The sequence below is a fragment of the Oryctolagus cuniculus genome, chromosome 11, assembly GCF_051225735.1.
Source record: "Oryctolagus cuniculus isolate XC-2025 breed Fujian yellow rabbit chromosome 11, ASM5122573v1, whole genome shotgun sequence".
Taxonomy (NCBI): domain Eukaryota; kingdom Metazoa; phylum Chordata; class Mammalia; order Lagomorpha; family Leporidae; genus Oryctolagus; species Oryctolagus cuniculus.
In genome coordinates this window covers 105,077,485-105,105,311 of record NC_142877.1, presented here as the reverse complement: position 1 = coordinate 105,105,311, position 27,827 = coordinate 105,077,485, and the positions used below count along the sequence as shown (strand labels likewise).

General features: G+C 38.9%; 1 protein-coding gene across 5 annotated transcripts in view; it reads left to right on the top strand.

Annotated features, from left to right (window-relative positions):
* Nucleotides 1-24,672, top strand: part of NUP37 (nucleoporin 37) — a 45,623-nt gene extending 20,951 nt beyond the window's left edge. For 2 of the 5 annotated variants that reach the window (XM_089308891.1, XM_089308890.1), the window contains 6 exons: nucleotides 4,163-4,343; nucleotides 14,656-14,746; nucleotides 17,107-17,288; nucleotides 17,771-17,821; nucleotides 23,498-23,591; nucleotides 24,408-24,672. In XM_089308891.1, coding sequence (XP_089165017.1) covers nucleotides 4,195-4,343; nucleotides 14,656-14,746; nucleotides 17,107-17,288; nucleotides 17,771-17,821; nucleotides 23,498-23,591; nucleotides 24,408-24,521 — 681 coding nt within the window. In that variant the 5' untranslated portion in view covers nucleotides 4,163-4,194 and the 3' untranslated portion in view covers nucleotides 24,522-24,672. Of the gene's footprint in view, nucleotides 1-4,162; nucleotides 4,344-13,204; nucleotides 13,616-14,655; nucleotides 14,747-17,106; nucleotides 17,289-17,770; nucleotides 17,822-23,497; nucleotides 23,592-24,407 lie in introns of those variants that run through there. The other 3 variants (XM_089308888.1, XM_051845824.3, XM_089308893.1) reach the window with 2 other exon arrangements.
* The last annotated feature ends 3,155 nt before the right edge of the window (nucleotides 24,673-27,827 follow it).

The window sequence follows — 27,827 nt, the reverse complement described above, 5'->3', positions numbered from 1 at the left end:
GGGGGGTGAACCAACGGAAAAAGGAAGACCTTTCTCTCTGTCTCTCTCTCTCAATGTCTAACTCTGCCTGTCAAAAAAAAAAAAATTTTAATCTTGCTGTAACTCAGCTTTTTCCAGTTATAGCGTCAAGGCATTATTTATGTGCTGCCTTTTAAAAATTTCATGTCAGAGACATGAAAGATTTATATGACTTTAAGATTCCAGGGTCCCAAGTATTATAAAAGTAAGTGTATATGGAGACCTGAAAAGTAAATGGAACCATTTTTGAAGGTAAAAATTGGATCACTAGAAATAAATAGTGGCATTTCAGAACTAAAACAATGGAGATTCCTAATCTCAAGTATGTGAAATAATGAAACCTGAAAGGTGGGACTTGAGTATCTTTATAAGCCGAGAAATAACCTTGGAATAGTGAACAACAAATAAAGGGACCTAGGGTTGCTCAGTGGTCTGTGAATCTTTTTGTAAACTAAGAAAATGCTCAAAACATTCTGGGAACTGGTAGAAGGTTCCAAACTATCTATTTTACCAAGTAATAAAGAATTTTAATAATCTGTTTCTGTTATTTTATAAAAGAAAGGGTATAATTACTTTAAAAAGTAAGAAAGCCTTAACCTTAGAGGAAGTCCTTTCATTTAAATGAATGTAACATTTTTAAAACTCACTGCCTGACCCCTAAGGGTCTGATTTCACTAGACCCTGAGTAACAGTATGATTGCTTAGCAGACAGTCTTTCTCTATTCCCTCTCACATCAAAGGAGATTTTCCCACCCATTGGGCATAGCTTTATAAGTTATTTAGGCCAGGGTAATGTTAGCAAGTGTGACACAAGCAGAAGTTTTAAATGTTTTACCTGGTTTGACTTGACCTCTTGTGCTCTGTCATTTGCTAAGGTGAACATGTCCTAGATAGCTACCTGTCCCAGAATGAGAAACACATGGAGCAGATATGGACCCATCTGGCATCACATTACAAAGCTTTCCAGAGCCATATGAGCAAGGAAGCCGCTGAGATTCTGAGGATGACATACAACATCATTCTAGCATTAGCTGGAAAGCTAAATTTAAAATTCATCACCTTAGCTCTCCAACCAGAAGTAAAAAAATAATTCTGATTGACTATCAGAACCCAATGTCTTATGCCAAAAGCTAAGCAAAATAGACAAGATTAAAACACACACACAGAAGATACAAATACATTAAAAAAGTATAAAGTAATGAATAATAGTGAATATGATATACTGTCACAGGAATAAAGGAAAGAGGGAATTAGGAGATGGACTACAATAAAAACACATTTTAATACAACCTTCTTTAGTAACTTAAAGGATAGAATTACCAAGCTATAAATAAAGGTACCAGCCAAATGATAACTGCGCAGTTTGAGCAGAGGAAAGAGACATTTACACCATGACACCTGTTCAGTAAATCTGTGTCAACAATAAACTAAATCTCTGTTGGTGGTAAGGATACATTAGTATCTTCCTGTGATCCTAGTCACAGTCAAAGCCTAACTCACCTTGGGAGTAGTTTTATATGGTGGTGGTAACAAACTTGTAAAAAAAATTGCTGAATAGAATAACTAGATAGAAGGCCAGTAAGAAGGCCTTGGTAAAAGCAGCTATTAATAGGACCCATTTCATTGCACGATGCATGGGTTTAATGCTAATTATATGTAAAAAATTTAGCACATGTTGAGAACTAGTTATTTTTGGAAAGGTTTTCTCTAATAAAACTTATCAAATGAAAAAAAAATGTACTCTTAGATAGCCAATGAATCAAACAAGAAATCACAAAGGAAATTATAAAATGTTGTGTAATGAGTGAGAACAACAGAAGAAGGACTTCAGATCAATAGCCTTACTTTAAACCTTAAGGAACTTAAAAAAAAAAATCGAAAGATACAAGAAGGAAACTAGTAATAAGTTAGAAGGTAAACAAAATAGAGACTACAAAACAAAAGAGTGAATCAAAACCAAAAGTCTTTTTTGAAAAGATCAACAAAATTCACAATCCTTTAGGATGGGGAATGCTTTTCCTGCCAAGGGCCATTTGGATATTTATTTTTAAAGATTTATTTATTTATTTATTTGAAAGCACAGTTACAGAGAGGCAAAGGCAGAGTCCACTGGTTCATTCCCCAGATGGCTGCAATAGCCAGAGCTGCGCCGATCCAAAGCCAGGAGCCAGGGGCCCAAGACTTGGGCCATTGTCTGCTGCTTTCCCAAGCCATAGCAGAGAGCTGGATCAGAAGTGGAGCAGCTGGGACTCAAACTGGCTCCTATATGGGATGCCAGCACTGCAGGCAGTGGCTTTACCCACTAGGCCACAGCACCAACCCCATTTGGATATTTATAATATCATTCATGGGCCATACAAAATTATCAGCTTAAAAATTTGCCTGCTATAGATTTATTGAATTTTAATTTCCAGCCACGGTTGCCTTGGCAGGGCCAAACCAAGTGATTTCACAGGCCTTACATGGCCCACAAGCCATATACTTGTACTCCACCCCTGCCAGTTAACCAAGTAACTTCACAAGCCAATGTACCCCTCCCCTTGTAGCTAACCACACATAAAGACTACTCCAAATAGTAAGGTGAGAAAAAGAGGGGACATTACTACCAACCTTGCAGAAATTAGGAAGATTCTAAAAGAATGCTATGAATAATTATATACTAATAAAGTAGATTATCTAAATGAAATGGATGAATTTCCAGAAACACAAAATTGACTCAAGAAGAAAAATATGAATAGGACCTGTAACATAAAGAAATTGAATCAGCAATCAGAAGACTCCCGATGTAGAAAAATCCAGGGCAAAATGCTTTCCTAGTGAAATTCACAGCATTTAAAGAATTAACCACCAACCTTTTCAAATATTTTGAAAAAGGAAGAAACACTTTCTTACTCATTCTTTGAGTGAGGCCAACATTACACTGATAACAAAGCCCAATAGAAGTCACAAGTAAACTACAGGCCAATATCCATTTTATGTTTAGGTGCAAAAGTGTTCAATGTCTTTCATATAAAATTAGAAAAACCTTAGAAGAAAACATAAGGGAAAACCTTCATAATCTTGGATTTGGTAATGGTTTCTTAAATATGAGACTAAAAACAAAAAAAGAAATAGGACTTTATCAGAATTAAAACTTGGACATCAAAGGATAATGTCAAGAAGGTAAAAGACAACTCACAGATGCGGAGAAAATATTTGCCAATCATGTATCTGATAAGGGTCTAATAACTCGAATGTATGAAAAACGAATCAACATCACAAAGAAAGCTATATTTAAAATGGGCGAAGGACTTGAGTAGATATTCAGAAGAAGATAGACAAGTAGCCAACAAACATATGAAAAGATGCTGAATGTTATTACTCATTAAGTAAATATAAATCAAAATCATAATGAGACCACTTCACACTCACTAGATTAACTATAACCAATAAATTTAGAAAATAACAAGTTTTCAAGGGAGTTAAGATTCCATGTAGGTTTTTTTGTTTTGTTTTGTTTTGTTTTGTTTTTGAAAGTCAGAGTTATACAGAGAGAGGAGAAGCAGAGAGAGAGAGAGGTCTTCCATCCAATGGTTCACTCCCCAATTGGCCACAATGGTTGGAGCTGCGCCGATCTGAAGCCAGAAGCCAGGAGCTTCTTCCAGGTCTCCCAAATGGGTGCAGGGCCCCAAGGACTTGGGCCATCTTCTACTGCTTTCCCAGGCCATAGCAGAGAGCTAGATCAGAAGAGGAGCATCCAGGACTAGAACCAGTGGCCATATGGGATGCTGGTGCTCCAGGCTAATGCATTAACCCGCTGCACCATAGCACCGGCTCCGAAGATTCCATGTAGTTTGTGTTATATAACCTGTGGAAGTTTTTAAGGAAACAGAGTGAGCAGTCTGTCAATCCCAGTACCATCTTTCTTAACATTCTGTAATACCTACTATATATATATCCTTAAATGAAATTCATGGAAGACATAGCCTATCAAAATAAAAAACTGTAAAACAATGGGTTATAATACCTTAATTGTGTTTCACTTTATAAAAGGAAAAGAGTTAGGGGCTGACACTGTGGCACAGCGGCTTAAAGCCCAGGCCTGAAGCACTGGCATCCCATCTCGGTGCCGGTTCAAGTCTCAGCTGCTCCTCTTCCAATCTAGCTCTCTTCTGTGGCCTGGGAAAACAGTAGAAGATGGCCCAAGTCCTTGGGCCCCTGCACCCACTTGGGAAACCCAGAAGAAGCTCCTGGTTCCTGACTTCAGGTCAGCTCAGCTCCGGCCATTGTGGCAATCTGGGGAGTGAACCAGCGGATGGAAGATCTCTGTCTTTCTACCTCTCTCGGTAATTCTTTCAAATACATAAAAATAAATCTTAAAAGAAAAGAGTTAACAAGTAACAGTGCAGTGCTTCTGTGCTTAGATACAACTACATATACATAGTGAGATAGTCTCTGTTCTGCTTCACAATGATGAGGATTACAAGAAAAGTAAGACAGCAGGAAAATGTAAGGCAGAGGCAGGTCTCAAGTTGCATAGTTCCAGGGATATGATTGGCTTAAAGTACAGTGTAAATAGTGCCATCTGGAGTTCTATAGCATCATAGCCTTGAGCAAATCTTAAGTGTTTGAATAAAAGCTCATATTAGTAGTGATAGACAAAATTAAATAGGATGTAGGAATGAGAGAAATAATATTAATCAAAATAGGAAAATGTGACAACACAAATTACAGGATGTCAAGTTGAAAAAATAAGGCAGGATCATATTCTTCAGATAAAGCCATTTTATATGTACAGTACCAGAATAAATCACTGTTAGACCATAGAATGACATATTACTGAAGATTGCAGCAATCTCCTCTCTTGAAATGTTCCCATCTTTTGATGGGCTCTAACATTTCTTGTCATTCAAAAGTCATGTAAAATAGCAAGTCTGGCTCCCATCCAGTTAATGCCCAAGGCACCCTAATCATTAGGATGACCAGAAATGCCTCTTTCGTGCTAGAAACATTGGTTTATGATTTTATGGATTGATATCTAAACAGGCAATATTCTGCATGTTTATATTAATTCTCGGAAACCTTATATGATAGATTCTGTTATTATTTCCTTTTAACAAGTGAGCAACATAAGTAGTCTGGCTGTTAAGTACTGGACTGTCTTTAAGCTTCTTTATATAGTTTTATGTTACTGAAAAAGCCAGCATTTGTACTAACTTGCATGTTGTAATCAAAATCAAGCATTATGTGGAGCTGAATAAAGTCTACAGAAGTGTCATCTTCTGCTGGTGAAGAATTTAAAGATACTTTTGCCAGAACATCCTACTGGTGATACCTTGAAATGAAAGTACTGGGATCCTTCTTCATAACTCATTAGCACAGTTTTTCGAATAAGGACAGAATAAATGCAGCTGCCACAGAGAACTCCATGGACTAAGTCGGACTTAAGTAAAAAAGAGCTCAAATGCAGCTGAGAAACAGAATTTTTCAGAGGGCAAAGCAAGTTACTCTGGAGTAGGCTCTGTTCGCCTTTCACTAAAAAGGTATTTGGGAAAGTCGTTCATGCTTTCCTAACTCAGAGATCATCACAGGATTTAGAAGAGTGGTGGTAGATACTCAGTGACTGAGTGGGTGATGAGAGGAATACAACTTTGTGTCTGTCACTACACTTTTATAAAGGTGACAGTTCAGCCTCTAAAAAAATGCAGCTGAAAAATGTGCTTAAAGAAATGCCCTGGCCGGCGCCACGGCTCACTAGGCTAATCCTCCGCCTTGCGGCGCCAGCACACGAGGTTCTAGTCCCGGTCGGGGCGCCGGATTCTGTCCCAGTTGCCCCTCTTCCAGGCCAGCTCTCTGCTATGGCCAGGGAGTGCAGTGGAGGATGGCCCAAGTGCTTGGGCCCTGCACCCGCATGGGAGACCAGGATAGGTACCTGGCTCTAGCCATCGGATCAGCGCGGTGCGCCGGCCCAGCACACCGGCCGCAGTGGCCATTGGAGGGTGAACCAACGGCAAAGGAAGACCTTTCTCTCTGTCTCTCTCACTGTCCATTCTGCCTGTCAAAGAAAATTTTAAAAAATAAATGAATTTAAAAAAAATTTTTAAAAAAATGCCCAAGTAATATAGGATTACTAGCATTTGGCCTCATGTTCTATGCCATTTTTTATGGTCTCTGATCATTACCATATACACACACACACATAACCACATATACATGTATACACAAATATGTGTGTGCATGCATTCCTAAACAGGGTGATATTACTGATGTTCATCTCTCTGTTTTATTTGCATATTCATAGACACAGGAAAATGTAAATATTAATGTTCATAATTATGACCTAGTATCATCAAAATAAGGTTAACATTATGTTTGAGAGGTAAGGAAGTACATATTCATTTAGATTTAATACTTCCTACCTACAAAAGAAGCTAAAAGTACTATTTAAGTAGTTAATGGGTTAAGCTTATTATTTTAAAAACTCACTAATATAGAACATCTCATTCCCAGTCAGTGCCAAATAACAGATGTTCTTGTATATTAGAAACAGTACTATTCTGTAAGAACAAGTCAGAGCAACAAGTATTTATTAAACACATTTGTATAGCCAACATTTAGTACTTTGGGGAATACAAAAGAAACAGAAGACCCTGTACTCAATGTAACAGCAAAATATGTCAGAAATAAATCCCTTTCCTCCTCCTCCTCACCTTTCAATAATCTTGAAATATTAGATAAAAAATTATGGTGAAGGAAAATTGACTTCTGAAAACCAGAGAGTTCTTAGCTTAAGATTAATCGAAGCATGTCATGTGCCATTCACTTTCTGTATAAAACATAGGGTATTTGTAGTTCCCATGTACTAGCTGAGATCCTGTTTTAGAAAAATAGAGGAGAAATTTTTTTTCAGAAATATATCTAAATCACTGAATAAAGAACTAAATTACCTAAGACAATCACTAAGCTGATCATATAGTGTTTTGAAAAATGTCACAAGAGGAAAAAGAATGTTTATCAGATATCCTCTATGTACCACATGCCAGCTTAAGTTCTTTCTTAATTTTCTGTTTATGTGCATTAGAGAGTCTTTACCATCCATAATTACAGTGGAGTGTACCTCCTCCTCCTCCCCCACCCCAATTGGAATCACAAAATATGTAATATATTTACAAAGAGTCCTTGTGGGAAACAAAAAAGGAGACCGAGAGCCTTCTGAAGGTAGGCCAACGCAGCATTCCTTGGAAAATAATCCACATTCAGGAGCACATAAATCGTAGCTAAATAATTCCACGTACAAAATGAAATCAAGATCATTTTATGATTCATTGTAATGTGATGGTCAAAGAATTCAGGAAATAAAGTTCCCTGCCTGTCTTCTAAAACTCCATCTCTTTTTTTTTTGTTAAAATTTGAATCAATGTCAGTTACTGCATAGTTCTAGGAAAAAAATGAGTTCATATTGAATTTGTTAATACCTTGCCTCCATTGAATGCGATGTAAGGATTCTGTGTCTTTAAAAAAAAAAAAAACTACCCCAAAATTATACTAAATCTGTGGATCACATTTGCAGATGTTTCTACATTCAATGCAATGAAATAATATGTTAGTGAAAGATGGTAATAGAGGAAAGTCAGTAAGGTGATGAAAGAATTTTCTAAAATCGTGCATGATCATGTACTGGTAATACCACTCTCTAATATTCAACACTTAGTTCTTTCTCATATGCCCTTGTAGATGAAATACAAAACCAGTACTTGATAATGTGTGTTCCCAAACCAGTGAGTGTAGTAATTTAAGCTTGCTTTATGTGGCCGTCATGTGGGGTTATAATGAGTTGTATAAATGATAATCATGTCCATAAACATCTTTAAGGTTTATTTTGAAAAGCCATTGATGTGAATGATAAGGAATACTTCTCCTCCTTTATGGCTTTACTATTCAGCAGATAGTGAAATTTTAATGGTAAGGTTTCTCAATTTTTCTTGGAAATAAGGAAATGCTAGTATTTCCTAGGTAGCATTAGTTCATGTCAATGCATATGTTAAAGGCGTAATGCAAAGTCCTTCTACTCTGAATTCTTTAAAGATGAAATCATTATATAAGATCTGTTTGAAAGCTGGTATTACTTCACAGCTGAGAGTTTTGTTTTGAGGTTTATTTTTAAATGTGACAAAATTTCTCAGTTTCTATCCTTCAAAAAAGCTGTGTTTGTATAAGTTAAATGAGATGTTAATAATTCACCTCAGAAGGGGCCTCAGTTTCTCACCTCTGTGATGATCAGCTCATAGTTTCTGCTGAACTTGTTGATAATCTCAAGCAACAGTGTGTTAATTTATGAGATGTTTAACCCCCTCCAAGGCTTCTTGAAGAAAAATAAATTATTGTGTGTATGATATACTTGGTTTATTAGTGTTATGCTTGAAAGAGGCCACTTTTTTTTTTTAATGTTTATGTATTTATTTGAAAAGCAGAGTTACAGAAAGAGGAGGAAAGACAGATGTTGCATCTGCTGGTTCACTCTACAGGTGGCCACAATGCCAGGAGCCAAGGTCTTCTTCCAGGTCTCCCGTGTGGGTGCAGGGGCGCAAGGACTTGGTGCATCATCTGCTGCTTTTCCCAGGCCAGGAGCAGGGAGGTGGATCAGAAGTAGAGCAACCAGGACTGGAATCGGCACCCTGCAGGCTATGGCTAACCCACTGTGCCACAGTGCCGGCCCCTACACCACTTCTCCTCCAAAATACAGCCATTGATTACTAACTAATTTTTGAAGTTATTTTAATTATTAATGGGTAAAATAATAGTATATGCAATTGTCATTTTTACCTTTTTAATTCTTATTCTGCAATCAGTAAAATTTCAAATTATTCATTTCTTTTATTAATACTGCTAGTAAGTAATACTACTACTTGCTCTGTAGTCTCAACTATTAAAAAATTAATTTTTTAAATATATTTGAAACAGTGACACATACTGAAAGTACCCTTTACAAAATTCTTGTTTCCAACTGTCAAGCCATTGTTGTCTGTACTTTTGAGGCTTTTGCCTAGCTGTCAGAGTTCTCCATGGCCTGTGCCGAAAACTGATGGGGTGTATTCACCTCTTCCATCTGCTATACCCAGATCTGTGCTCTTGGTGATATGGTTCCACATCTCTGGATTATTGGAAATGAGAGGGGAAATCCCATTTTACTAGCACAGATTCAGTGAAATTTATGACGTGCCTCCTCATTGGTGTAACTGTATCTATATTACTGCTTTGTTCTTTCATATTTAAGTCATCAGAATGCTGATTCATGTGATCAAGACAATGGCTTTTAGAAAGATTGTGGTTTATAATTTTTGCTTTACTAGTTAGAGAGGGCCAAGTGGATACAGATGTGTCATTTAATGTCATCCATTCCTTCTTTTGTCTGTTGTCAAAAACATTTGGTAGTAGAAATTTCCTCCTACAATGAACTCCCTAGCAGACAATAAGCTGCCAATTAAAAATGGAGAACAACCAAATGAAAAGAACAGAGTATTACCCAGGAAATTTTCTTTTGAATTCTCAGAAGGAACATTTCAGTCTACTAATTGTCAGTTTAAAAGACCCTTGAGAATATCTAGGATATCCCCAATATGCCAATGCCCCATTTATAGGACCTTTTTATTAATAAAATGGGATAATTATATTTAAATGCCATATGGTAGGAATATTTAATGTTCTGCTGAAAAGAACTCGGCCAAAATGAGGCAGTAATTTTAGCAATAAACTACTAAAAGTAAAGTAAGTATAATTCATAATCTCAGATCCAGCTAGTTCTTCATCCCTCCATTTACAGCTAAATCTAAGAATTTTATTTAGGACCACAATCTTTAATATGTCAGCAGATAAACTTCATCTTAGAAGCTTTTTGTTTGAAATTTCCCTTGCAAACATTTAAATATGTACACACATACATTTGATATAACTTCTGTGGTTTTTTTTTAAAGTAATTTAACCTGATAAAATTTATTCCATATTTTTATGCTTTTGTAAATGGTCTGTTATCTTTTCAGTGTTTGATCATGTTTGCTAAAAAGTCTGTGAACCCTTAAAGCTTATCCCTATGATGCACACTTTCCTGAAAACTATGTTTCTGTGGGAATTATATACTTTAAACAAAACAATTTATTGGCAAAAAAACATGTAACATTAAAACCTGAGTTTCTGAAATTTGATTATTTTTCCTTTTACAATAGCACCCCGTTTATCTGACATGATCTAGACTGATAGTTTTTTTAGGTAGCCAAAAAGTCAGTCAACTTAGGAAAACATTTTAAAACACTGCCCACCTATTTTATTTTAATGTACTATATGTATATGAAAAGTCATTTCTCATTCTTTGATATTAGGCTAAGGCTTTTTTTCTTAGGCTATGGGTCTGTTAATTGATGCTGGACCTCTCTTTTTTTGCTTAAACTACATATCTAATACAAAGTCTTCAATGAAAGCAGCACTTAAAGCAGTCTTAATTCAGAATACATTTAGCTCTTCATATTTATTATTTAGTCTTTTATAACTGTCACATAGTCAAGAGCAGGTTTTGTTTTTTTTTTTTCTTTTAGAAATTTACCTTTAGTTAGTTGCTATCAACTTAGCTTCATTAAAACAGCTCTTTCATACTCAGGTTTTCTCAGTTTATATAATATTATGAAATTACACTAGTAGGCTTGGGTTGACAGCACATACCATGATTTGCTAAGCAAAGAACCTATATTCCCTGTTGGTACACATGTAACAAATGCACATAGTGACTGATTAGGAAGTAGCCTTATAATCCTTGTCAGTTCTGCAAAGGGAGAAAGAAGAATCTATCAGAAGGAGGAAATTAAGAGAGCTTATACTGTACATTGTGTTCCCTGAATTTTAAAACTTAAAGATTTACTTATATATGTATATGTGAAGATAAAAATGTTAAATTCCAGAAAAAAGAGATGATTTGAGAAATGTACCTTAGAAAATAAGACCAACTGAAAAACTGTACCAGACAAGTGATTGTTTTCAAACTACTTTTTTGTCAGAAAATAAGAAGAAGTTTTAGCATTTTTCACTGGTTATTAAAAAGAAATATGAGGGGGGAATGAAATATGAGGTCCAACCAATTTGGGAATTTATTTCATGATACCTACTGCTAAAAGCTAAACATGTTTATTAAGATATTTTGTAGCAATTCTGTACCTAGGTATGGACTCTACAGCTGGGGTATGTGTGTGTGTGTGTGTGTGTGTGTGTGTGTGTGTTTGTATGTATGTAAGGTGACAGTGAAGATGGTATATTGGTCTCTATACTCATTAACTGTTAAATCAGATTTTCAGTTCTGCAAATGACATAATATTTCTTTCAAAGTTACCATAAGTGGTATACTTTTCGCTCAATTTAAGTCTTTATAGGTGTCTTATTTATAGGACAATGAAACATAATGTGTTAAAAGACATGTGGAAGAAGCTTTAAAATAGCATTGTTGGTAATGAACAAAAATTGGAAACAACATAAATGTCAACAATAGAATGGATAAATGTGTTGTATTTAATTAATGGCATACTCAAACTACAACACTCAACAGTGTTGGTAAATCTCACAAATTTAATAATGAATAAAAAGTCAGACCAAGAACATAAGTAACATATTATCCCATTTTTATAATGCCCCAAAAACAGTCCAAAGCTGGGTATTAGAAGGCAGGACAATGGTGAAAGAAAAGGAAGTATGACTGGCTGGGAGCACGGTGTGGCTCTGGACTTCTGGAGATACTCTTGTTGGCTTGAATGCTGTTCTTCAGGGTATTGTCTTTCAGCTGTACACTTAAGATGTATGTGCTTTTATTATGTGTGGTACACTTTTTATCAAAAAAGTAAAAGACATGATTTTATCTGATGAGACTAATTAAAACTAGATGAACCATATAGTCAAGACACAGAAAAATGAGTTGAGCTCTACAGATGGATTTGAAAAGGGCTTAATTATGGAATCTATCAAAAAGGGAAATAAGATTTAACAACTTAAATAGAACCATCTGTAGCTAATTTAGTTAGGATAACTCGTTTCAGCCTAATTTGTTGTATTTTGCATACTTAGTACTTGGATTATGCAACCACTGCAAATTATTGAATAAGCATATAATTATAAGCCATAAATCATTTTATCCTAGACCCCTGAAAAGATGATCAGGGTCAGCCTCCTCATGTTTTTTAAAAAAAAGAGTCGGATTCTATTCAGGTTAAAATGCCATTTAATAAAGTTAGGTTAAAATTTGGCCCATTGACAAGAATGCACTTTATTAATTTACCTGTTTTTATAGAATATCTCTATCCATATTTTCCATCTCTTTTGTTTCTTTCATTTGATATAAGCCAACAAAAAATCAAATACATGTTTAGAATAAGATCAAAAGAGTGGAGATTTTAAAACATCCTCTCCTGAGACTCACTGAATTTGCAAAACAGATTCCCACTATTTCAGTAGTGGTAAGATACATGCTAACCCATCACTTTATTATGCAAAAGGAAATTGAGAAGAAAGAAATAATTCAGTTGCCATAATTAATAATCTCATTCATTGTGGGGAGTGAAACACAGTTGCATAAACCCTTGGTAACTATGATTCCCCTCTTCAATTAAATTGTAATTGTCTCCCTTATTTAGTAAATACAGATGAAAAAATTGATTTAGCAATAACAAGAGTATTCCTTTAAATTACTTAATTAAGCAGGTAATCATTTTGAAAACATTTGTGATCATTTATATGTAACTGATATTTCAGGTTAGAGACCCTATAATTTCTACAAGAAGAAAAATACTTCAAGTAATGTGGTTTGACATAGAATATTTTTTTATTTATTCCCCTCACCAAGAAACCTTTTATTTAAGGAATATGAACTTCATGCATTTCATAAGTACAATTTTCAGGATATACTGATTCTTCCCACCATACACACCCTCCCATCACTCTCCCACCCCACCCCTCCTACTGCTCCCTTTCACATTCTGAGTCCCATTTTCCGCTAAGATCCATTTTCAGTGAACTTCGTATTTATACACAGAAGACCAACTCTATACTAAGTAAAGAGTTCAACAGTTTGAGCGCACACACACACACATACACACAAAATGTTCCTCAACAGTGGAAACAAGGGCTGTTCAAAGTCATTGCATCTTGAAGTTAACTTCACTTTTTTTTTTTTTTTTAGAAACTTAACTAACTTTAAAGGAGCACCCAAGAATGATACATCTTTTGCAAGCACTTAGACATGATTATAATGCAACTCTTTAAGGACAGAAGTCCTGCATGGGAAGTTAGTGCACAGTGACTCTTGTTGTTAATTTAACAATTAACACTCTTATGTATGATGTCAATGATCACCCGAGGCTCTTGACTTGAGCTGCCTAGGCTATGGAAGCCTTTGAATCCACAAACTCCATCAGTATTTAGACAAGGCCATAAGCAAAGTGGAGGTTCTCTTCTCCCTTCAGAGAAAAGTACCTCCTTCTTTTGATGACCACTACTTTCCACTGGGGTCTCACCCACTGAGTTGACATGGAATATTAATGTTGCCTAATGTCTACTTTCTTTGAAATTAAATTATTGCCTAGCCATTAAATTCTTGATGATTATGGAATTTGTTTTATGCTTCCTAAGGGATATGAATTGTACAACCTAGAAGAAAAAGTACAGGCCATTTTAATGAATGGGTTCAATTCTTAAGGACCAGCATCCTGTGGGCACTTTGCCACCCATCCACCCACTTCTGTCTCCTGCCATGCTAACTGTGCCAAACTCTGTGCCAGCACTATATTAACAAGTGCTGAGTGTAAAGAATGATCTGAAAAACATTTAGCAGTCTGGGTGGGGAATAGCAATTCTCACAACAAAATCCATAACTGATATTTCTGAGTCTTATCTTCTCTGGGGATAAGAAAGCAGTTGATCTAGAGGGCCGGTAAGCAATCTGTCAATAATATGTTGCTATGGATTTGCAACTACTTAGGAGAGAGGGAGGAGGTGGAGGTAGAAGCCTGTTTTCTTCAACCTACCATTAATCTGGTAGCTATCCAGCATCACCATCTTTAGGAGTGCAAACTATAGAAGTGAGCCAAATCAGAAAAGGCATAAAATGGGAAGTAGCCACTGTGATGGAAACCCAGAGCTAGAAAGAGTAAGCAGTGTGGAAGATGGCCATGATACTAGCTGCTTCGTAAGTTATTTTAAATATGTAAGAGCTATAGTGTGGAGTTTTTTGGGGGAGCTATTAAACACCTCTGTTACTGTTAATTGGAACGACTACTGAAGTAGGGGTGCAGCAGTTAGGCTGTTGATTGATCTAGAAACTTCAAGATGTTGCCCACAAGATAAGAATATTTAAAGAATTTAACTTGGTTACTGTGTTTCACCATTGGTTTTAGATTAACTAGAGAATGTGTATGACTCTTTCTCCCATGCTTGAACATGGTGAAACTTAAATTCATCATACTACTTTCAAATGTCCTAAAAGTAGTATTATCATTTTCTTTAAAAGATATGCATTAAGTATAAATATCTACCTTATAATCTGTACTAGCTTTGAATAAATCCAAAGAAGTTTCACTTTTTCTTAGTAGGGATATATCAAGAATATTTAACATTATATTCCTTTTTTATTAGGGTTTGGAACATGGAAGGAATGCAAACAGCTCATTTTGTTCTTCATTCTCCTGGAATGAGTGTATGCTGGCATCCTGAAGATACTTTTAAGGTTAGTGTCTATAACTTAGCTTATTTTTTTTTTTGAAAGTAAAAAGACAAACAAACATAATACGTATGCAAATAGTGAATTAAATAAATCTTTAAAAAAATAAGGTGCTGGTTGTAGCAGGTTAAGCCACCATCTGTAATACCAGCATCCCATCAAGGCCCAGAAGTTAAGTAACTTGCCCAAAGTCATGTGGCTAATAAGTAGAGAATTGACTGGTTCAAGTCCTGACTGCTTCGCTTCCAATCCAACTCCCTATTAACTCCCAAGTGGGAGACCTGGATGAAGGTCCTGGATCCTGGCTTTGGCCTGGCACAGCCCTGGCCATTATAACCATTTGGGGAGTAAAAGGTGGATGGAAAATCTGTTTCTCTCTGTCTCTCCCTCCCTCTTTCACCTTGATTTGTGTTTAGTGATTTTACCCCGTAATCCTTTTTCCGTGATGGAAAGATTGAGACAAAGTCTTCTATCTTTGACTTGTTGAAATTGATATAACATTTTGGGTATGTGTATAATCAGTCCTCATTATTTTCTGAATTTGTGCTTACTAATTCACCTGCTCATTAAAACATTGACATCCCCACATCAATACTGTGGCACTTTTGTATTCACAACCTGTACAGAGCAACAACAACCAAAAAGAATTATGTCGTTTACAAAGATAAGAGAAAAGGAGACTCAAGATCACGCACTAGATTAAGTGATAGAACCCATGGTTTTTTATGGCTATTCCCATTCTTCCCAATTCACCGGTAGTACTTTCCACCCCCAGGGATGTGTTCACCCTAATATAACCAGAATTTAAAAAAAAAAAAAAATTCTTAAAAAAATGAAAACTTTACATGAAATACTAGGAATTTTTGAAAGCATCAGTTAATCATGCACTTAGATATTCATGGCAGTATCTGTATCTTATTTCCCATAAATTGGGTATCCTAGTGTTGAGTCTAAGAAACAAAGTTTACACAATTACTATTTTTGCAGAATTTAATTTATCCCTTTAAGATCTATTTTATTTATTTAAAAGGCAGAATTAGAGAGGCAGAAGAGATAGTGGTTCACTCCCCAAATGGCCACAATAGCTAGGTCTGGGTAAGGGCAAAGCAGGAGCCTGGAACTCCATCCAGGTCTTCCATGAGGGAAGCAGGGGCCCAAGCACTTGGGACATCTTCCACTGCTTTTCCAGGTGCATTAGCAGGGAGCTGGATCAGAAATGGGGCATCCAGGATGCAAAACAGCACTCATATAGGATGCCTGCGCCACAGGCAGAGGCTTAACTTATTATGCTACAATGCCAGCCCTGAGATTTTTTTTTTTTTTTTTTTTTTTTTTTTTGACAGGCAGAGTGGACAGTGAGAGAGAGAGAGACAGAGAGAAAGGTCTTCCTTTGCCATTGGGTCACCCTCCAATGGCCACCGCAGCCGGCGCACCGTGTTGATCCGATGGCAGGAGCCAGGTGCTCCTCCTGGTCTCCCGTGGGGTGCAGGGCCCAAGCACTTGGGCCATCCTCCACTGCACTCCCAGGCCACAGCAGAGAGCTGGCCTAGAAGAGGGGCAACCGGGACAGAATCCAGCGCCCCAACTGGGACTAGAACCCGGTGTGCCGGCGCCGCAAGGCGGAGGATTAGCCTAGTGAGCCGCGGCGCCGGCCAAGCCCTGAGATTTATAATTAATTTGTGCCTTTGATAAGTGAGTCATAGATGTATAAAAACCAGATAATGTATTGAATGTCTTAAACCTGTGGTATCCTAACATAAAGGAAATAGTGAAGCAGTAGTTGCTGATTTTTGAGTGTCAAGCATTATACTGAGTGCTTTACATACATTGCTCATTTACTCATCACAACAACCCTGTAGCTATTCTTTATCCTCACATCTCCATGTTAGAAATGATGAAGCTGCCAATCACATGGCAGAGGCACTCAGCTCTTAGGTGAAGGAAGCAGCCTTGCTACCCAGATCTGCTTGTGTTCTTTAACTGTGTCATGCTGCTTCCCATTCCAGAAACAAATTGTATGAAGATGTTATATCTGTCTTCAGAAATACATGTTTAGCTATCCTTTCTAGATAGCATAACTAACATCAATTAACGGTAACTTTTCTCATAATAAATCTTTAAATTGATTTCTTCTCCCTAGTCATGATGTGTCATCACTTGAAAATGTCCCTTTCTTGAGTTTCTTTTGCTAATTTTCTCTTAAAGTTTTTTATATTTGATAGATTTTTACAAAGCCTTCTCTTATTTGCATTTTATCATCCATCTGTCATTTATGCAGATATTTACATTTCACTGTATAACACTGACTTTCTGATTTAGCTGGTAAGATAAGTGAATAAATTTCCTTGTGTTGTTCGATCTCACAGTTGATGGTCGCAGAGAAAAATGGAACAATCCGGTTTTACGATCTCACGGCCCAGCAGGCCATTCTGTCTCTGGAATCAGAACAGGTGCCACTGATGTCAGCACACTGGTGCTGGAAAAACACCTTCAAAGTTGGAGCTGTTGCAGGAAATGACTGGTTAATCTGGGATATCACTCGGTCCAGGTACTTCCTTAGTATGTTTTTTACAAAGCAAAATATATATATATATATATATATATCACTTAACTATTGCTAAATGAGCCATTGGGCCATTCTTGTACACCTGGGCTTCAATGTAGTGTGAAAACAAGGCCCTCATGTAGGAGGGCCAGGACTATGGATTTTTACAACACGTAATCATGCTTTGCACATTTACTTTGGAAGAAACCCAGAAAGGACAACACAGACAAGGAAATCTTTGATCTGAGCAGTATTTGCTTTTTTTAGAAAAGAAGAAAAACATTGACTTTGTTGTGCCTCGTGGTGATTCTAAGTAGAGTTGAGTGCATTTCATGTATTTTAACTGTGTGCTTATTTGGAATTTTGTTATAGTTTAAGTATATTGAGCATTCTGTCTTTTAAAGAGAAAGGATCTTTAAACCTTAATAAATCCATCTACTCAGTTCCACCATGTGACTTACAAAATGCAAAATATTATCTTTCAGCTATCCTCAGGAAAAGAGACCTATTCACATAGATCGAGCCTGCTTATTCAGGTAATGGACCATTTTCTTGGAGTTGTAGTTTACCTGATTTTTGTTTAAAGATTTTATTTATGGGGCCGGCTCTGTGGCACAGTGAGTTAACACCCTGGCCTGAAGCACCAGCATCCCATATGGGCGCCAGTTGGAGATCCGGCTGCTTCACTTCCAATCCAGCTCTCTGCTCCGGCCTGGGAAAGCAGTGGAGGATGGCTCAAGTTCTTGGGCCCTTGCACCCACGTGGGAGACCTGGAAGAGGCTCCTGGCTCCTGGCTTCTGGCTCCGGCCGTTGCAGCCAATTGGGGAGTGAACCAGCAGTAGCTCTGACTTGCAAATAAATAAATAAATCTTTAAAAAAAAAAAAAAAGATTTTATTTATTTAGTTGAGAGAGAGAGAGAGTTACAGTGAGAGGCAGAGAGAAAATGGTCGTCCATCCACTGGTTCACTCCCAAATAGCTACTGTGGGGAGCAACTCGGACTATACTGTTACTGGAATTAAGACTTATTCTATGCATCTGCTCTCCCACAATATGGCGCTGGGAGAGAAGAAAACAGCTTTTACACAGCTGCCTCCAGTTCAAGCAATAAACTGTAGGACTTGCTCCTGATTGGAGAGCAGCGTACTCGGCGTGTGGGCAGCCGAGTTAGGATTGGCGGAGGAGGACTATAAAGGAGGAGAGAGACGGCATGCACCAGGAACATCTAAGGGGAACATCTAAGGGGAACGCCTGTGCAGCCCCCGAGAAAGCCGGCCGGCAGTGTGCCGCTCCCCTGCGGAAGTGGGGAATGTGGCCAGGGGGAACTGCCCTTCCACGGAGGTGGAAGGGATAGTAGCCAACCCGGGAAGAACCAGCAGCAAACCCGGGGAAGGCCGAGCAGACGAAAGAACAGCGCAGGGTCCTGTGTCGTTCCTCCACGAAGAGGGGGAGCAACATAATGGTGCCGTGACTCGGATATGAAGCCTAGGCAGGGTTCAGTGTTGCTCCTCCACGAAGAGGGGGAGCGACATAATGGTGCCGTGACTCGGATAGGAAACTTAGGAGGGAAGAAACGGGAAGAAGCAGGAAAATACCGGAGAGAGAGACTAGCAAACAGCCTAGGGAAAAGCTGGACGGAAAAGGTGCCGGAAGAAGCTATTGAAAGCCTAGGCAGAGACTCGGATATGGACTGTGGGAAAGAAGTTAGGATTGAAAGCGAAAGTGAAAGCTTTCATAGACTCGGATGCGGACTATGGCGGGGAAGCTAGGAGACTGAAAGTGAAAGTGAAACCTGGAGGAGGCTTGGACTCGGATACGGACTGTGGGGAGAAGCCAGGAGAAATGAGAGGAATATTGTTGGAAGAAAACTTAAGGAAACATACCGGGTAGAGAAAAATGTTAGGGAGGATGAAGCCGCGAGTGCAGGCCGAGGCAGAGATATAAGCCACCTTGGAATTCTTCAAGTCACCCCGGGGAGCAAGAGGCGAAGATCTGGAACCAGAGGCAGAGACGTGGGCCGCCAGGTTGAAATTCGCCAGGTTAGTCCGGGGAATTTGGACTGAATGCCGGTGGTGGCGGAAACATTCGCGGAAGCCGCCGCGTGCAGAGAGAGCACGGGGCGTGAATAGATAGGGAACGCGGGGCTGGCGCGAGGCCGTGGTGCGGGCGCGAAGTGCGTGGAGACCGCGGAGCGTGCGCGCAGAGCCGGGAACCCGCCGGCGGGGCGAGGCGCCGGGAAGCCGCGCAGAGCCGTGAAGCTGCCGCGGGGCGAGGTGCCGAGAAGCAGCCTCGGGGCGAGCGCCGCCGGGAAGCCACAGGGATAAGAGAAACAGAAGTTTAGAAGTAAAATGAGAGAAATAGGAATGCTGGAAGATAGAAGTAAAATGGGAGAAATAGGAATGCCCGGAGATAGAGAAATAGAGAAATAGAAAAGCCTCCCCACAACATGGCAATGAGAGAGCTTGGATTCGGTCTGCCTGATTAGGGAAGTGGTGAGCACCTGCAGGCGGCTAGCAGCTTATGCGCCGCAGGTCACCGAAGACAGGCACGTTATCAACACCAATAAGTCACCCCACAACATGGCAATGAGAGAGCTTGGATTCGGTCTGCCTGATTAGGGCGATAAGCACCAGCAGGCAGCTCGACCAGAGTATGAGCTGCAGGTCACCGAAGATAGGCACGAATCAACACCAATAAGCCTCCCCACAATATGGCAATGAGAAGGCTTGGATTTGGTTTGCCTGATAGGGCTTGTAAGCCCCTGCAGGCAGAGCAGAGCATGCGCTGCAGGGCACCGAACACAGGCATGCATCAGCGCCTAAAAACCTCCTCACAACATGGCGAAGAGAGGACCCGGATTCGGTTTGCCTGATTGATAGGACTTGTAAGAACCTGTGGCAACTCTAGCAAGCAGAGCAGAGTGTGTGCCGCGGGACACCGAAGACAGGCGCGTATCAACGCCAAAAAATAAAAAGAAAGGGGGATCTGTGGGGAGCAACTCGGACTATACTGTTACTGGAATTAAGACTTATTCTATGCATCTGCTCTCCCACAATATGGCGCTGGGAGAGAAGAAAACAGCTTTTACACAGCTGCCTCCAGTTCAAGCAATAAACTGTAGGACTTGCTCCTGATTGGAGAGCAGCGTACTCGGCGTGTGGGCAGCCGAGTTAGGATTGGCGGAGGAGGACTATAAAGGAGGAGAGAGACGGCATGCACCAGGAACATCTAAGGGGAACATCTAAGGGGAACGCCTGTGCAGCCCCCGAGAAAGCCGGCCGGCAGTGTGCCGCTCCCCTGCGGAAGTGGGGAATGTGGCCAGGGGGAACTGCCCTTCCACGGAGGTGGAAGGGATAGTAGCCAACCCGGGAAGAACCAGCAGCAAACCCGGGGAAGGCCGAGCAGACGAAAGAACAGCGCAGGGTCCTGTGTCGTTCCTCCACGAAGAGGGGGAGCGACAGCTACAACAGCTGAAGCTGGGCTGATCCAAAGCCAGGAGCTTCTTTCGGGTCTCCCATGAGGGTACAGGGGCTCAAGCGCTTGAGTCATCTTCTTATGCTTTCCCAGGCCATGGCCGAGAGCGGGATCAGAAGAGGAGCAGCTGGGACAAGAACTGGCTCCCATATGGGATGCCTGCACTACAGCGCTGGCCTTCCTTGATATTTTGACTTTCTGCTCTGCCACCTCTGGAATATTTTCCCACTTCTTCTCCTTTACACTGGATTTTTTTTTCCTGATTGTTTTATAAGTGGTTATTTTGCCTTTCCAACTGAGTCTGCTTTTGTCTTTTGGTCTAGACAAGGAATTGATTGATTTTCCAAATATTTTCTTTAAAAATTTTATAAAAAAATAAAATGCTGCCACTCCAACAGTTTTGAGTATAAGTATGATATTTCCTAATTGCTCTGTGCTGATAAAGATGTGAATGTGGACGGACCCACATCTATGTATATAAACTTCATTATTGTACTTTAAATGAAAGCATGCTATAAATCTGCGATATGATTTTTTTTCACTTAAGACATATCTACTTTATGCTCTAGTATTCATTTTTCATGGCATTCCATTATATAGTATAGTCGTTAAGTTACTTCAGCTTTAAATAACAGGAAAATAAGCAATATAGACTAAAACCAATAAAACTTGTATAATATATTTCATAAAATCTGAAATGTCTCCAATAAAATTGTAGAACTTGATAATATCAGTATTAAGAATAAAATATAGTCAACTTTGTGTTCGGATGCCCTAGCATATAAGATGCATCCTCATATCAGGGATGTAAGCAAATATACATCTTTTAAATACACACAGTCGACTAAGTGGTACTTAAGCCTGGAGGAGGCGATCTCTGTGTTGGTTTACCAGCTCATCAGTGACCTCAAGAGCTCAGACTTTTTTCATCCTTTCCCTCTGTCATCCTCAATGGGGGGGCTTTAGCCTTGTTACTTCACAGTATATCCAACAAGGGGTTAATAGATTAATAACCAGAATTTAAATAACTCAATCCAGTTAAAAACAAATAATCTTATTTTAAAATGGGCAGTAGATTTAAACAGACATCAAAAGAAGACATATCAATGGCCAACAAATACAGGAAAATATGCTCAACATCACTAACCATTAGGGAAGTGTAAATGAAAACCACAGTGAAATACCACCACACTCCAATTAGATTGGTGGTTATCAAAAAGACAAAAGATAACAAATGCTGGTAAGGATGTAGAGAAAAGGGAATCTAGTACAGCCGTTATGGAAGACACTATGCAGGTTCCTCAAAAAACTAAAACTAAATGATCCAGCAATCCCACTATTGGATGTATATCCAAGGAAAATGAAATAATATTGTCAAAGAGACATCTACACTTCTGTGTTTATTGCACCACTATTGACAGTAGTCAAGAAACAGAAACAATCTAAATATCCATCCATTAATGGATAAGGAAAATGTGTTACATATATAAAATATGATATTTAACCATAAAAATGTTGAAAACTTGTCATTTGCAGCATCATGGATGGAACTGGAAATTGGAGGTCATTATGTTAAGTGAAATAAGCCAGGCAGAGAAAGACAAGTACCACATGACTTCACTCAAAAATATAAAAAAGTTGACTCATGGAAGTTAAGAGTATAATGGTCACCAGAGGGAAGGAGTGTAGGGGAAGAGGGAGATAGAAAAGGTTGATTAACAGGTACTAAGTAACAGGTTTAAGAATTTCTGATGTTCTATTACACAGTAGGGAGACTATAGATGATGATAATGCACTGCATATTTCTTTGCAAAAAAAAAAAAAACTAGAAGAAAAAATTTTGAATGTTTCTACCATAAGGAAATGTTAAATGTTTTAGGAGATAGATATGTTTACCCTGGTTAGACATTACCCAGTGTAGACATGAATAAAAATGTAGATTTTTTTTTATGTCTGCTAAAAGTAAAATAAAAAATTTTAAGTACTATTTAAAAAAACAAAAAGTGGCTAACGAGTCCCAGCCATCATGCCTCATGCCACCTTGTTAAAGTTAGAGGACAGCAAGAAGATTCTCCTTCCATTGTGGATACCTGTAACTGATTTACTGCTTCCCCAGCCCCCACAAGTGTATCTCATCTGCTAAGTTGGACACACTATACCAGAACAAAGTTGGGGTCCAGTCAGCACGAGAAAAGGGCTGAATAGCAACTGGAAGACAACTAATTATGTCTGCCACACTTAAAAATATAATAGCTCCTTTTTTTGTCAAGGAATCACTTCTCTTATATCTTCCCACTTAACTTACAGTGTTAAGACATATTATCAGAGCCCCATAACACTAGTTCATTTAATTAACTGCAGTGTCCAGTCTGCCTTAAATTATTTATATATTCTAGATGTTTATATCATCTCAAAGAATTTGAACACATGAGTGTATCCCTGATTTTATAAGAAATGTCAATAAGGCATACTGTGAAATATTTTGTATCTGCTAATGTCTCTTACTACACCAGTAGCCCTTTGCTATAAGAAAGAGACTGTGTTAACCTCTGTAACTTTGAAATCTAATGCAGTGATACACAGTAAGCACTTACAGAGAAAATGTTTATAACTTAAATGTAAAGCCATTGACAAATTAGGATTATAAAATTACTGCTTTTCTGCCAAAAGGAATAACCCGTTTCAGAATCACTTAGATATTCATAGCATACTGTTCTTTTATGTTGTCTCTTTTCTTAGGTGGTCTAAAATTAGTGAAAACTTGTTTGCAACTACTGGTTATCCTGGCAAAATGGCAAGCCAGTTTCAAATTCATCATTTAGGACACCCTCAGGTAATGTGGAAATACTTTGTGAGTACATGTTTTTAAAATTTGTTTCTGGCCGGCGCCGTGGCTCACTAGGCTAAACCTCCGCTTTGCGGCGCCGGCACACCGGGTTCTAGTCCCTGTCGGGGCACCGGATTCTGTCTAGGTTGCACCTCTTCCAGGCCAGCTCTCTGCTGTGGCCAGGGAGTGCAGTAGAGGATGGCCCAAGTGCTTGGGCCCTGCACCCCATGGGAGACCAGAAGTACCTGGCTCCTGCCATCGGATCAGCGCGGTGCGCCGACCGCAGCGCGGTAGCCACGGCGGCCGTTGGAGGGTGAACCAACGGCAAAGGAAGACCTTTCTCTCTGTCTCTCTCTCTCACTGTCCACTCTGCCTGTCAAAAAAAAAAAAATTTGTTTGTAGGTTTTCTATCCTTAGCCCCCGAATTTGTAATTTAAACCAAAGACATTTATGTCTGTTGTATGTTTAAAAGAAAACAGTTTTTTGATGTTTAAATTACCAGTGGCAATAGGAATTTTTTGCCAGTATTCATGTAAGAAGCATATTTCTTCTGTTGCTTTTATATTTTCTCCTTCTTGTTTGGTTGATGCAGACTCCAAAAATGTTTACATGTGAGCTGTACCAGTTATTCATAGGGGGACTGTATTCCTTCCAGCCAGCTGCAAATGAATAATGTGTAGGTGACCTCTGAGGGAACATTGTTTTACATTTCTACTATAAACAAAGATAATTTATCAAAGCATTTCTTATTTTTGGAAGTAGTTTTTATTCATTAACTTTGGGAATTTATTGTACTTCTTTAATTCTTCATGTATTTTATAGCCCATCCTCACTGGTTCTGTGGCTGTTGGATCCGGCCTTTCCTGGCATAGAACTCTCCCACTCTGTGCAATTGGAGGAGATCACAAGCTGTTGTTTTGGGTGACTGAAATGTAAAGTAAATTTTCTCTGTTCTTTAGATTCATAAACTTTGTATTTTTAGTACACATTTTCGAGAATTTCTTATTTTTATATTAAATGTTACTGTAAACTCTAAAAATGTCTCAGTTGTTGCTTTTGTTAAATAAAGTGCTGATCATTTGAAAAATTATTTTCTTATTGTCTTTTGTGAGTGGATGGATGGATGGATGGATGGATAAGTAGGTAGGTATAGAAATTTTTAATTATTTTGTAAGACTGTATGATTGACTTAGAAGCTCAGCTCCATAAGAGATGACTGTGGAAAAGTAATACTTTGTTTATTTTATCAGAGGATTATTCAAAGTGTATTCTGTCTTTATTTTGAGTATATGTTTTCCTAATTCTCAGGGCCACAGACATTTACAGAAGGAGAAAAAGATCTCTCCTCAGTGTACTCTGAAAGTGATTAAATGTATATTTAAGTTTGTTTGTTTGTTTGTTTTGACAGGCAGAGTGGACAGTGAGAGAGACAGACAGAAAGGTCTTCCCTTGCCGTTGGTTCACCCTCCAATGGCCACCACAGCCGGCGCACCGCGCTGATCCCATGGCAGGAGCCAGGTACTTCTCCTGGTCTCCCATGGGGTGCAGGGCCCAAGCACTTGGGCCATCCTCCACTGCACTCCTGGCCACAGCAGAGAGCTGGCCTGGAAGAGGGGCAACCGGGACAGAATCCGGCGCCCTGACCGGGACTAGAACCCGGTGTGCCGGCGCCGCAAGGCGGAGATTAGCCTAGTGAGCCGCGGCACCAGCTGTATATTTAAGTTTTATAAATTTTTTTTGCACCAAAATAAAGTTCTCTCTTAGTCCATTTACCATGAACTTTTTTGAAGTACTCGTGTATGTGTGTATGTGAGTGCGTGTGTGTATATACTTGTTAGCAGTCTATAGGTCCAGGGTTGTTATAACTTTATCAATACTTATAAAAGGTTGTTACTCTAAATATACAAAGGTTTACAGGGGCCAGAACTGTGGCATAGTAGGTAAAGCTGCCGCTTGAAGTGTCGGCATCCCATATGGGCACCGGTTCGAGTCCTGGCTGCGCCACTTCCAATCCAGCTCTCTGCTATGGCCTAGGAAAGCAGTAGAAGAAAGATGGCCCAACTCCTTGGGCCCCTGTACCCCCAAGGGAGACCAGAAGCTCCTGGCTCCTGGTTTCAGATCAGCATAGCTCCAGCCATTGCAGCCAATTGGGGAGTGAACCAGCAGATGAAAGACCTCTCTCTCTCTCTCTCTGCCTCTCCTTCTCTCTCTGTGTAACTCAACTTTCAAATAAATAAATAAATCTTTTTAAAAAAAAGTTTATAATTTTTTTTTTTTTTTTGACAGGCAGAGTGGACAGTGAGAGAGAGACAGAGAAAGGTCTTCCTTTGCCGTTGGTTCACCCTCCAATGGCCGCCGCGGCCGGCGCGCTGCGGCCGGCGCACCGCGCTGATCCGATGGCAGGAGCCAGGAGCCAGGTGCTTTTCCTGGTCTCCCATGGGGTGCAGGGCCCAAGCACCTGGGCCATCCTCCACTGCACTCCCTGGCCACAGCAGAGGGCTGGCCTGGAAGAGGGGCAACCGGGACAGAATCCGGCGCCCCGACCGGGACTAGAACCTGGTGTGCCGGCGCCGCTAGGCGGAGGATTAGCCTAGTGAGCCACGGCGCCGGCTATAATTTCTTTAAAATATGATTGATTATGTTACTCAACCCTGTTTACTAAATGCAAATTACCTTTCATTAGACACTTCATTGTTCTTAGAATATTTGGTGCATCATGGGTACGGTACAGCTGACCTTGAACATACACGTTATGGATTATACTTGGAATTATGTCCCCCTTTGATGGATCTTCATCATTCCAAAAAAGTTAAAAGTGTTTTTGAGATGGTACCTAGTAGCTGTAGAACTCTGTTCACCCTCTTGGAGACCATGAAAATCACTATTAACTAGGTAACATCACAATGCAGTCATAAAAGTGCAAGATTATGGTCTTGCTTGGGAATAGTGTTGAATAAATTTCCACAGACCCTACATCCCTGGAAGTAAATGCCTTCTCTAAATCATTGTTCTTGTAAAATACAGATTGAAATCATTGTCTCATAGAATTACTGTGGGGATTTTAAAAAGGTGAATAAAAATACCTAGCACACAGATAAGAGATCTGTAGATGCCATTGATTTATTTCAGAGATGATTTGTTCTTGTTTTTAAGGATTTGAAGATTTAATTAAAAATGCTAATAATTTTTTGCCCAAGTTTTGTGTTTATCAGTTATAATAATACTATGAGGTCAAGAAAATTGTCCTTAAGAAATATCCAGGTAAATTGTTTAATACACTAAAATATTATTACCAAATATTCTAGTTTCCTTGGCCCCTTCATGACTAGATTTTGAACTTAACAAAAAAAAAAAAGCAAAAGGCATAGGTTTTGACCTGGTCCCCTTTTGTAGTCTGATGGAACAAAGGTACCTGATGGTAGCAGGATAGGTCTAAGGGAAACAAGTCAACAGTGATTCTTACAAGAATTTGGCATTCCACAACATATCCAAAAATAAGAAAGTTATCATCTGAGCCAATAATATTTGAAATTTTTTACTTTATACTTAGAAAAATTCAATATGAGATTGAATTGGTTGTATTTAGGGATAGAGATTAGGATGAGACTGTTAGGAGCTGGGTTATCTAGGAATGTATTCTCTGGAGCAGTCTTATACAGAATACAAAGATTATCTGATGAAATTATCCAATAGTACTGCTATCTGGTATTAGAGAAATCCATGTTGGGAAAAGATAACTCAAGAGGTCATATAAATGCAGTTAAAGACCAAAAAGAAGCAGGAACTATTGTCCTCACAGGGAAGAAAATGGTTCCATTTGTGATTAGTAGTTACTGTGAGATAAAACATTGTCAGGAAACGAGACGGATGTCTTGCCCTCCTTTCAAGAATAGAATGTATTTTATCTTGAGTAAGCATTAAGAACTGCAACCTCTTTTGCTTTATTTAGTGTATATATAGGTCCATTTTCCAACTTCTACTCTGCTAAACTTTCTTGTTTGTTCAGTTACTTTGAAATGGTATAATGATGTCCTTTTGTGTTGGTGTACTTTGTTCTTTACGTTTAAATTAGACTAACAGAGAAAATGTTTATGGGGAACCAATTTTGGTCATCACTTCTGATTCCTGATGGTTAACATGGTTCTGATACCATGTACATCCCAGTTTTAGTGTTTCTATGTTTGTTTATAAATATGTCTAAGAGGGTTTTTTTCTTCTGTTGAAACTTACTTTTCTTCAAGA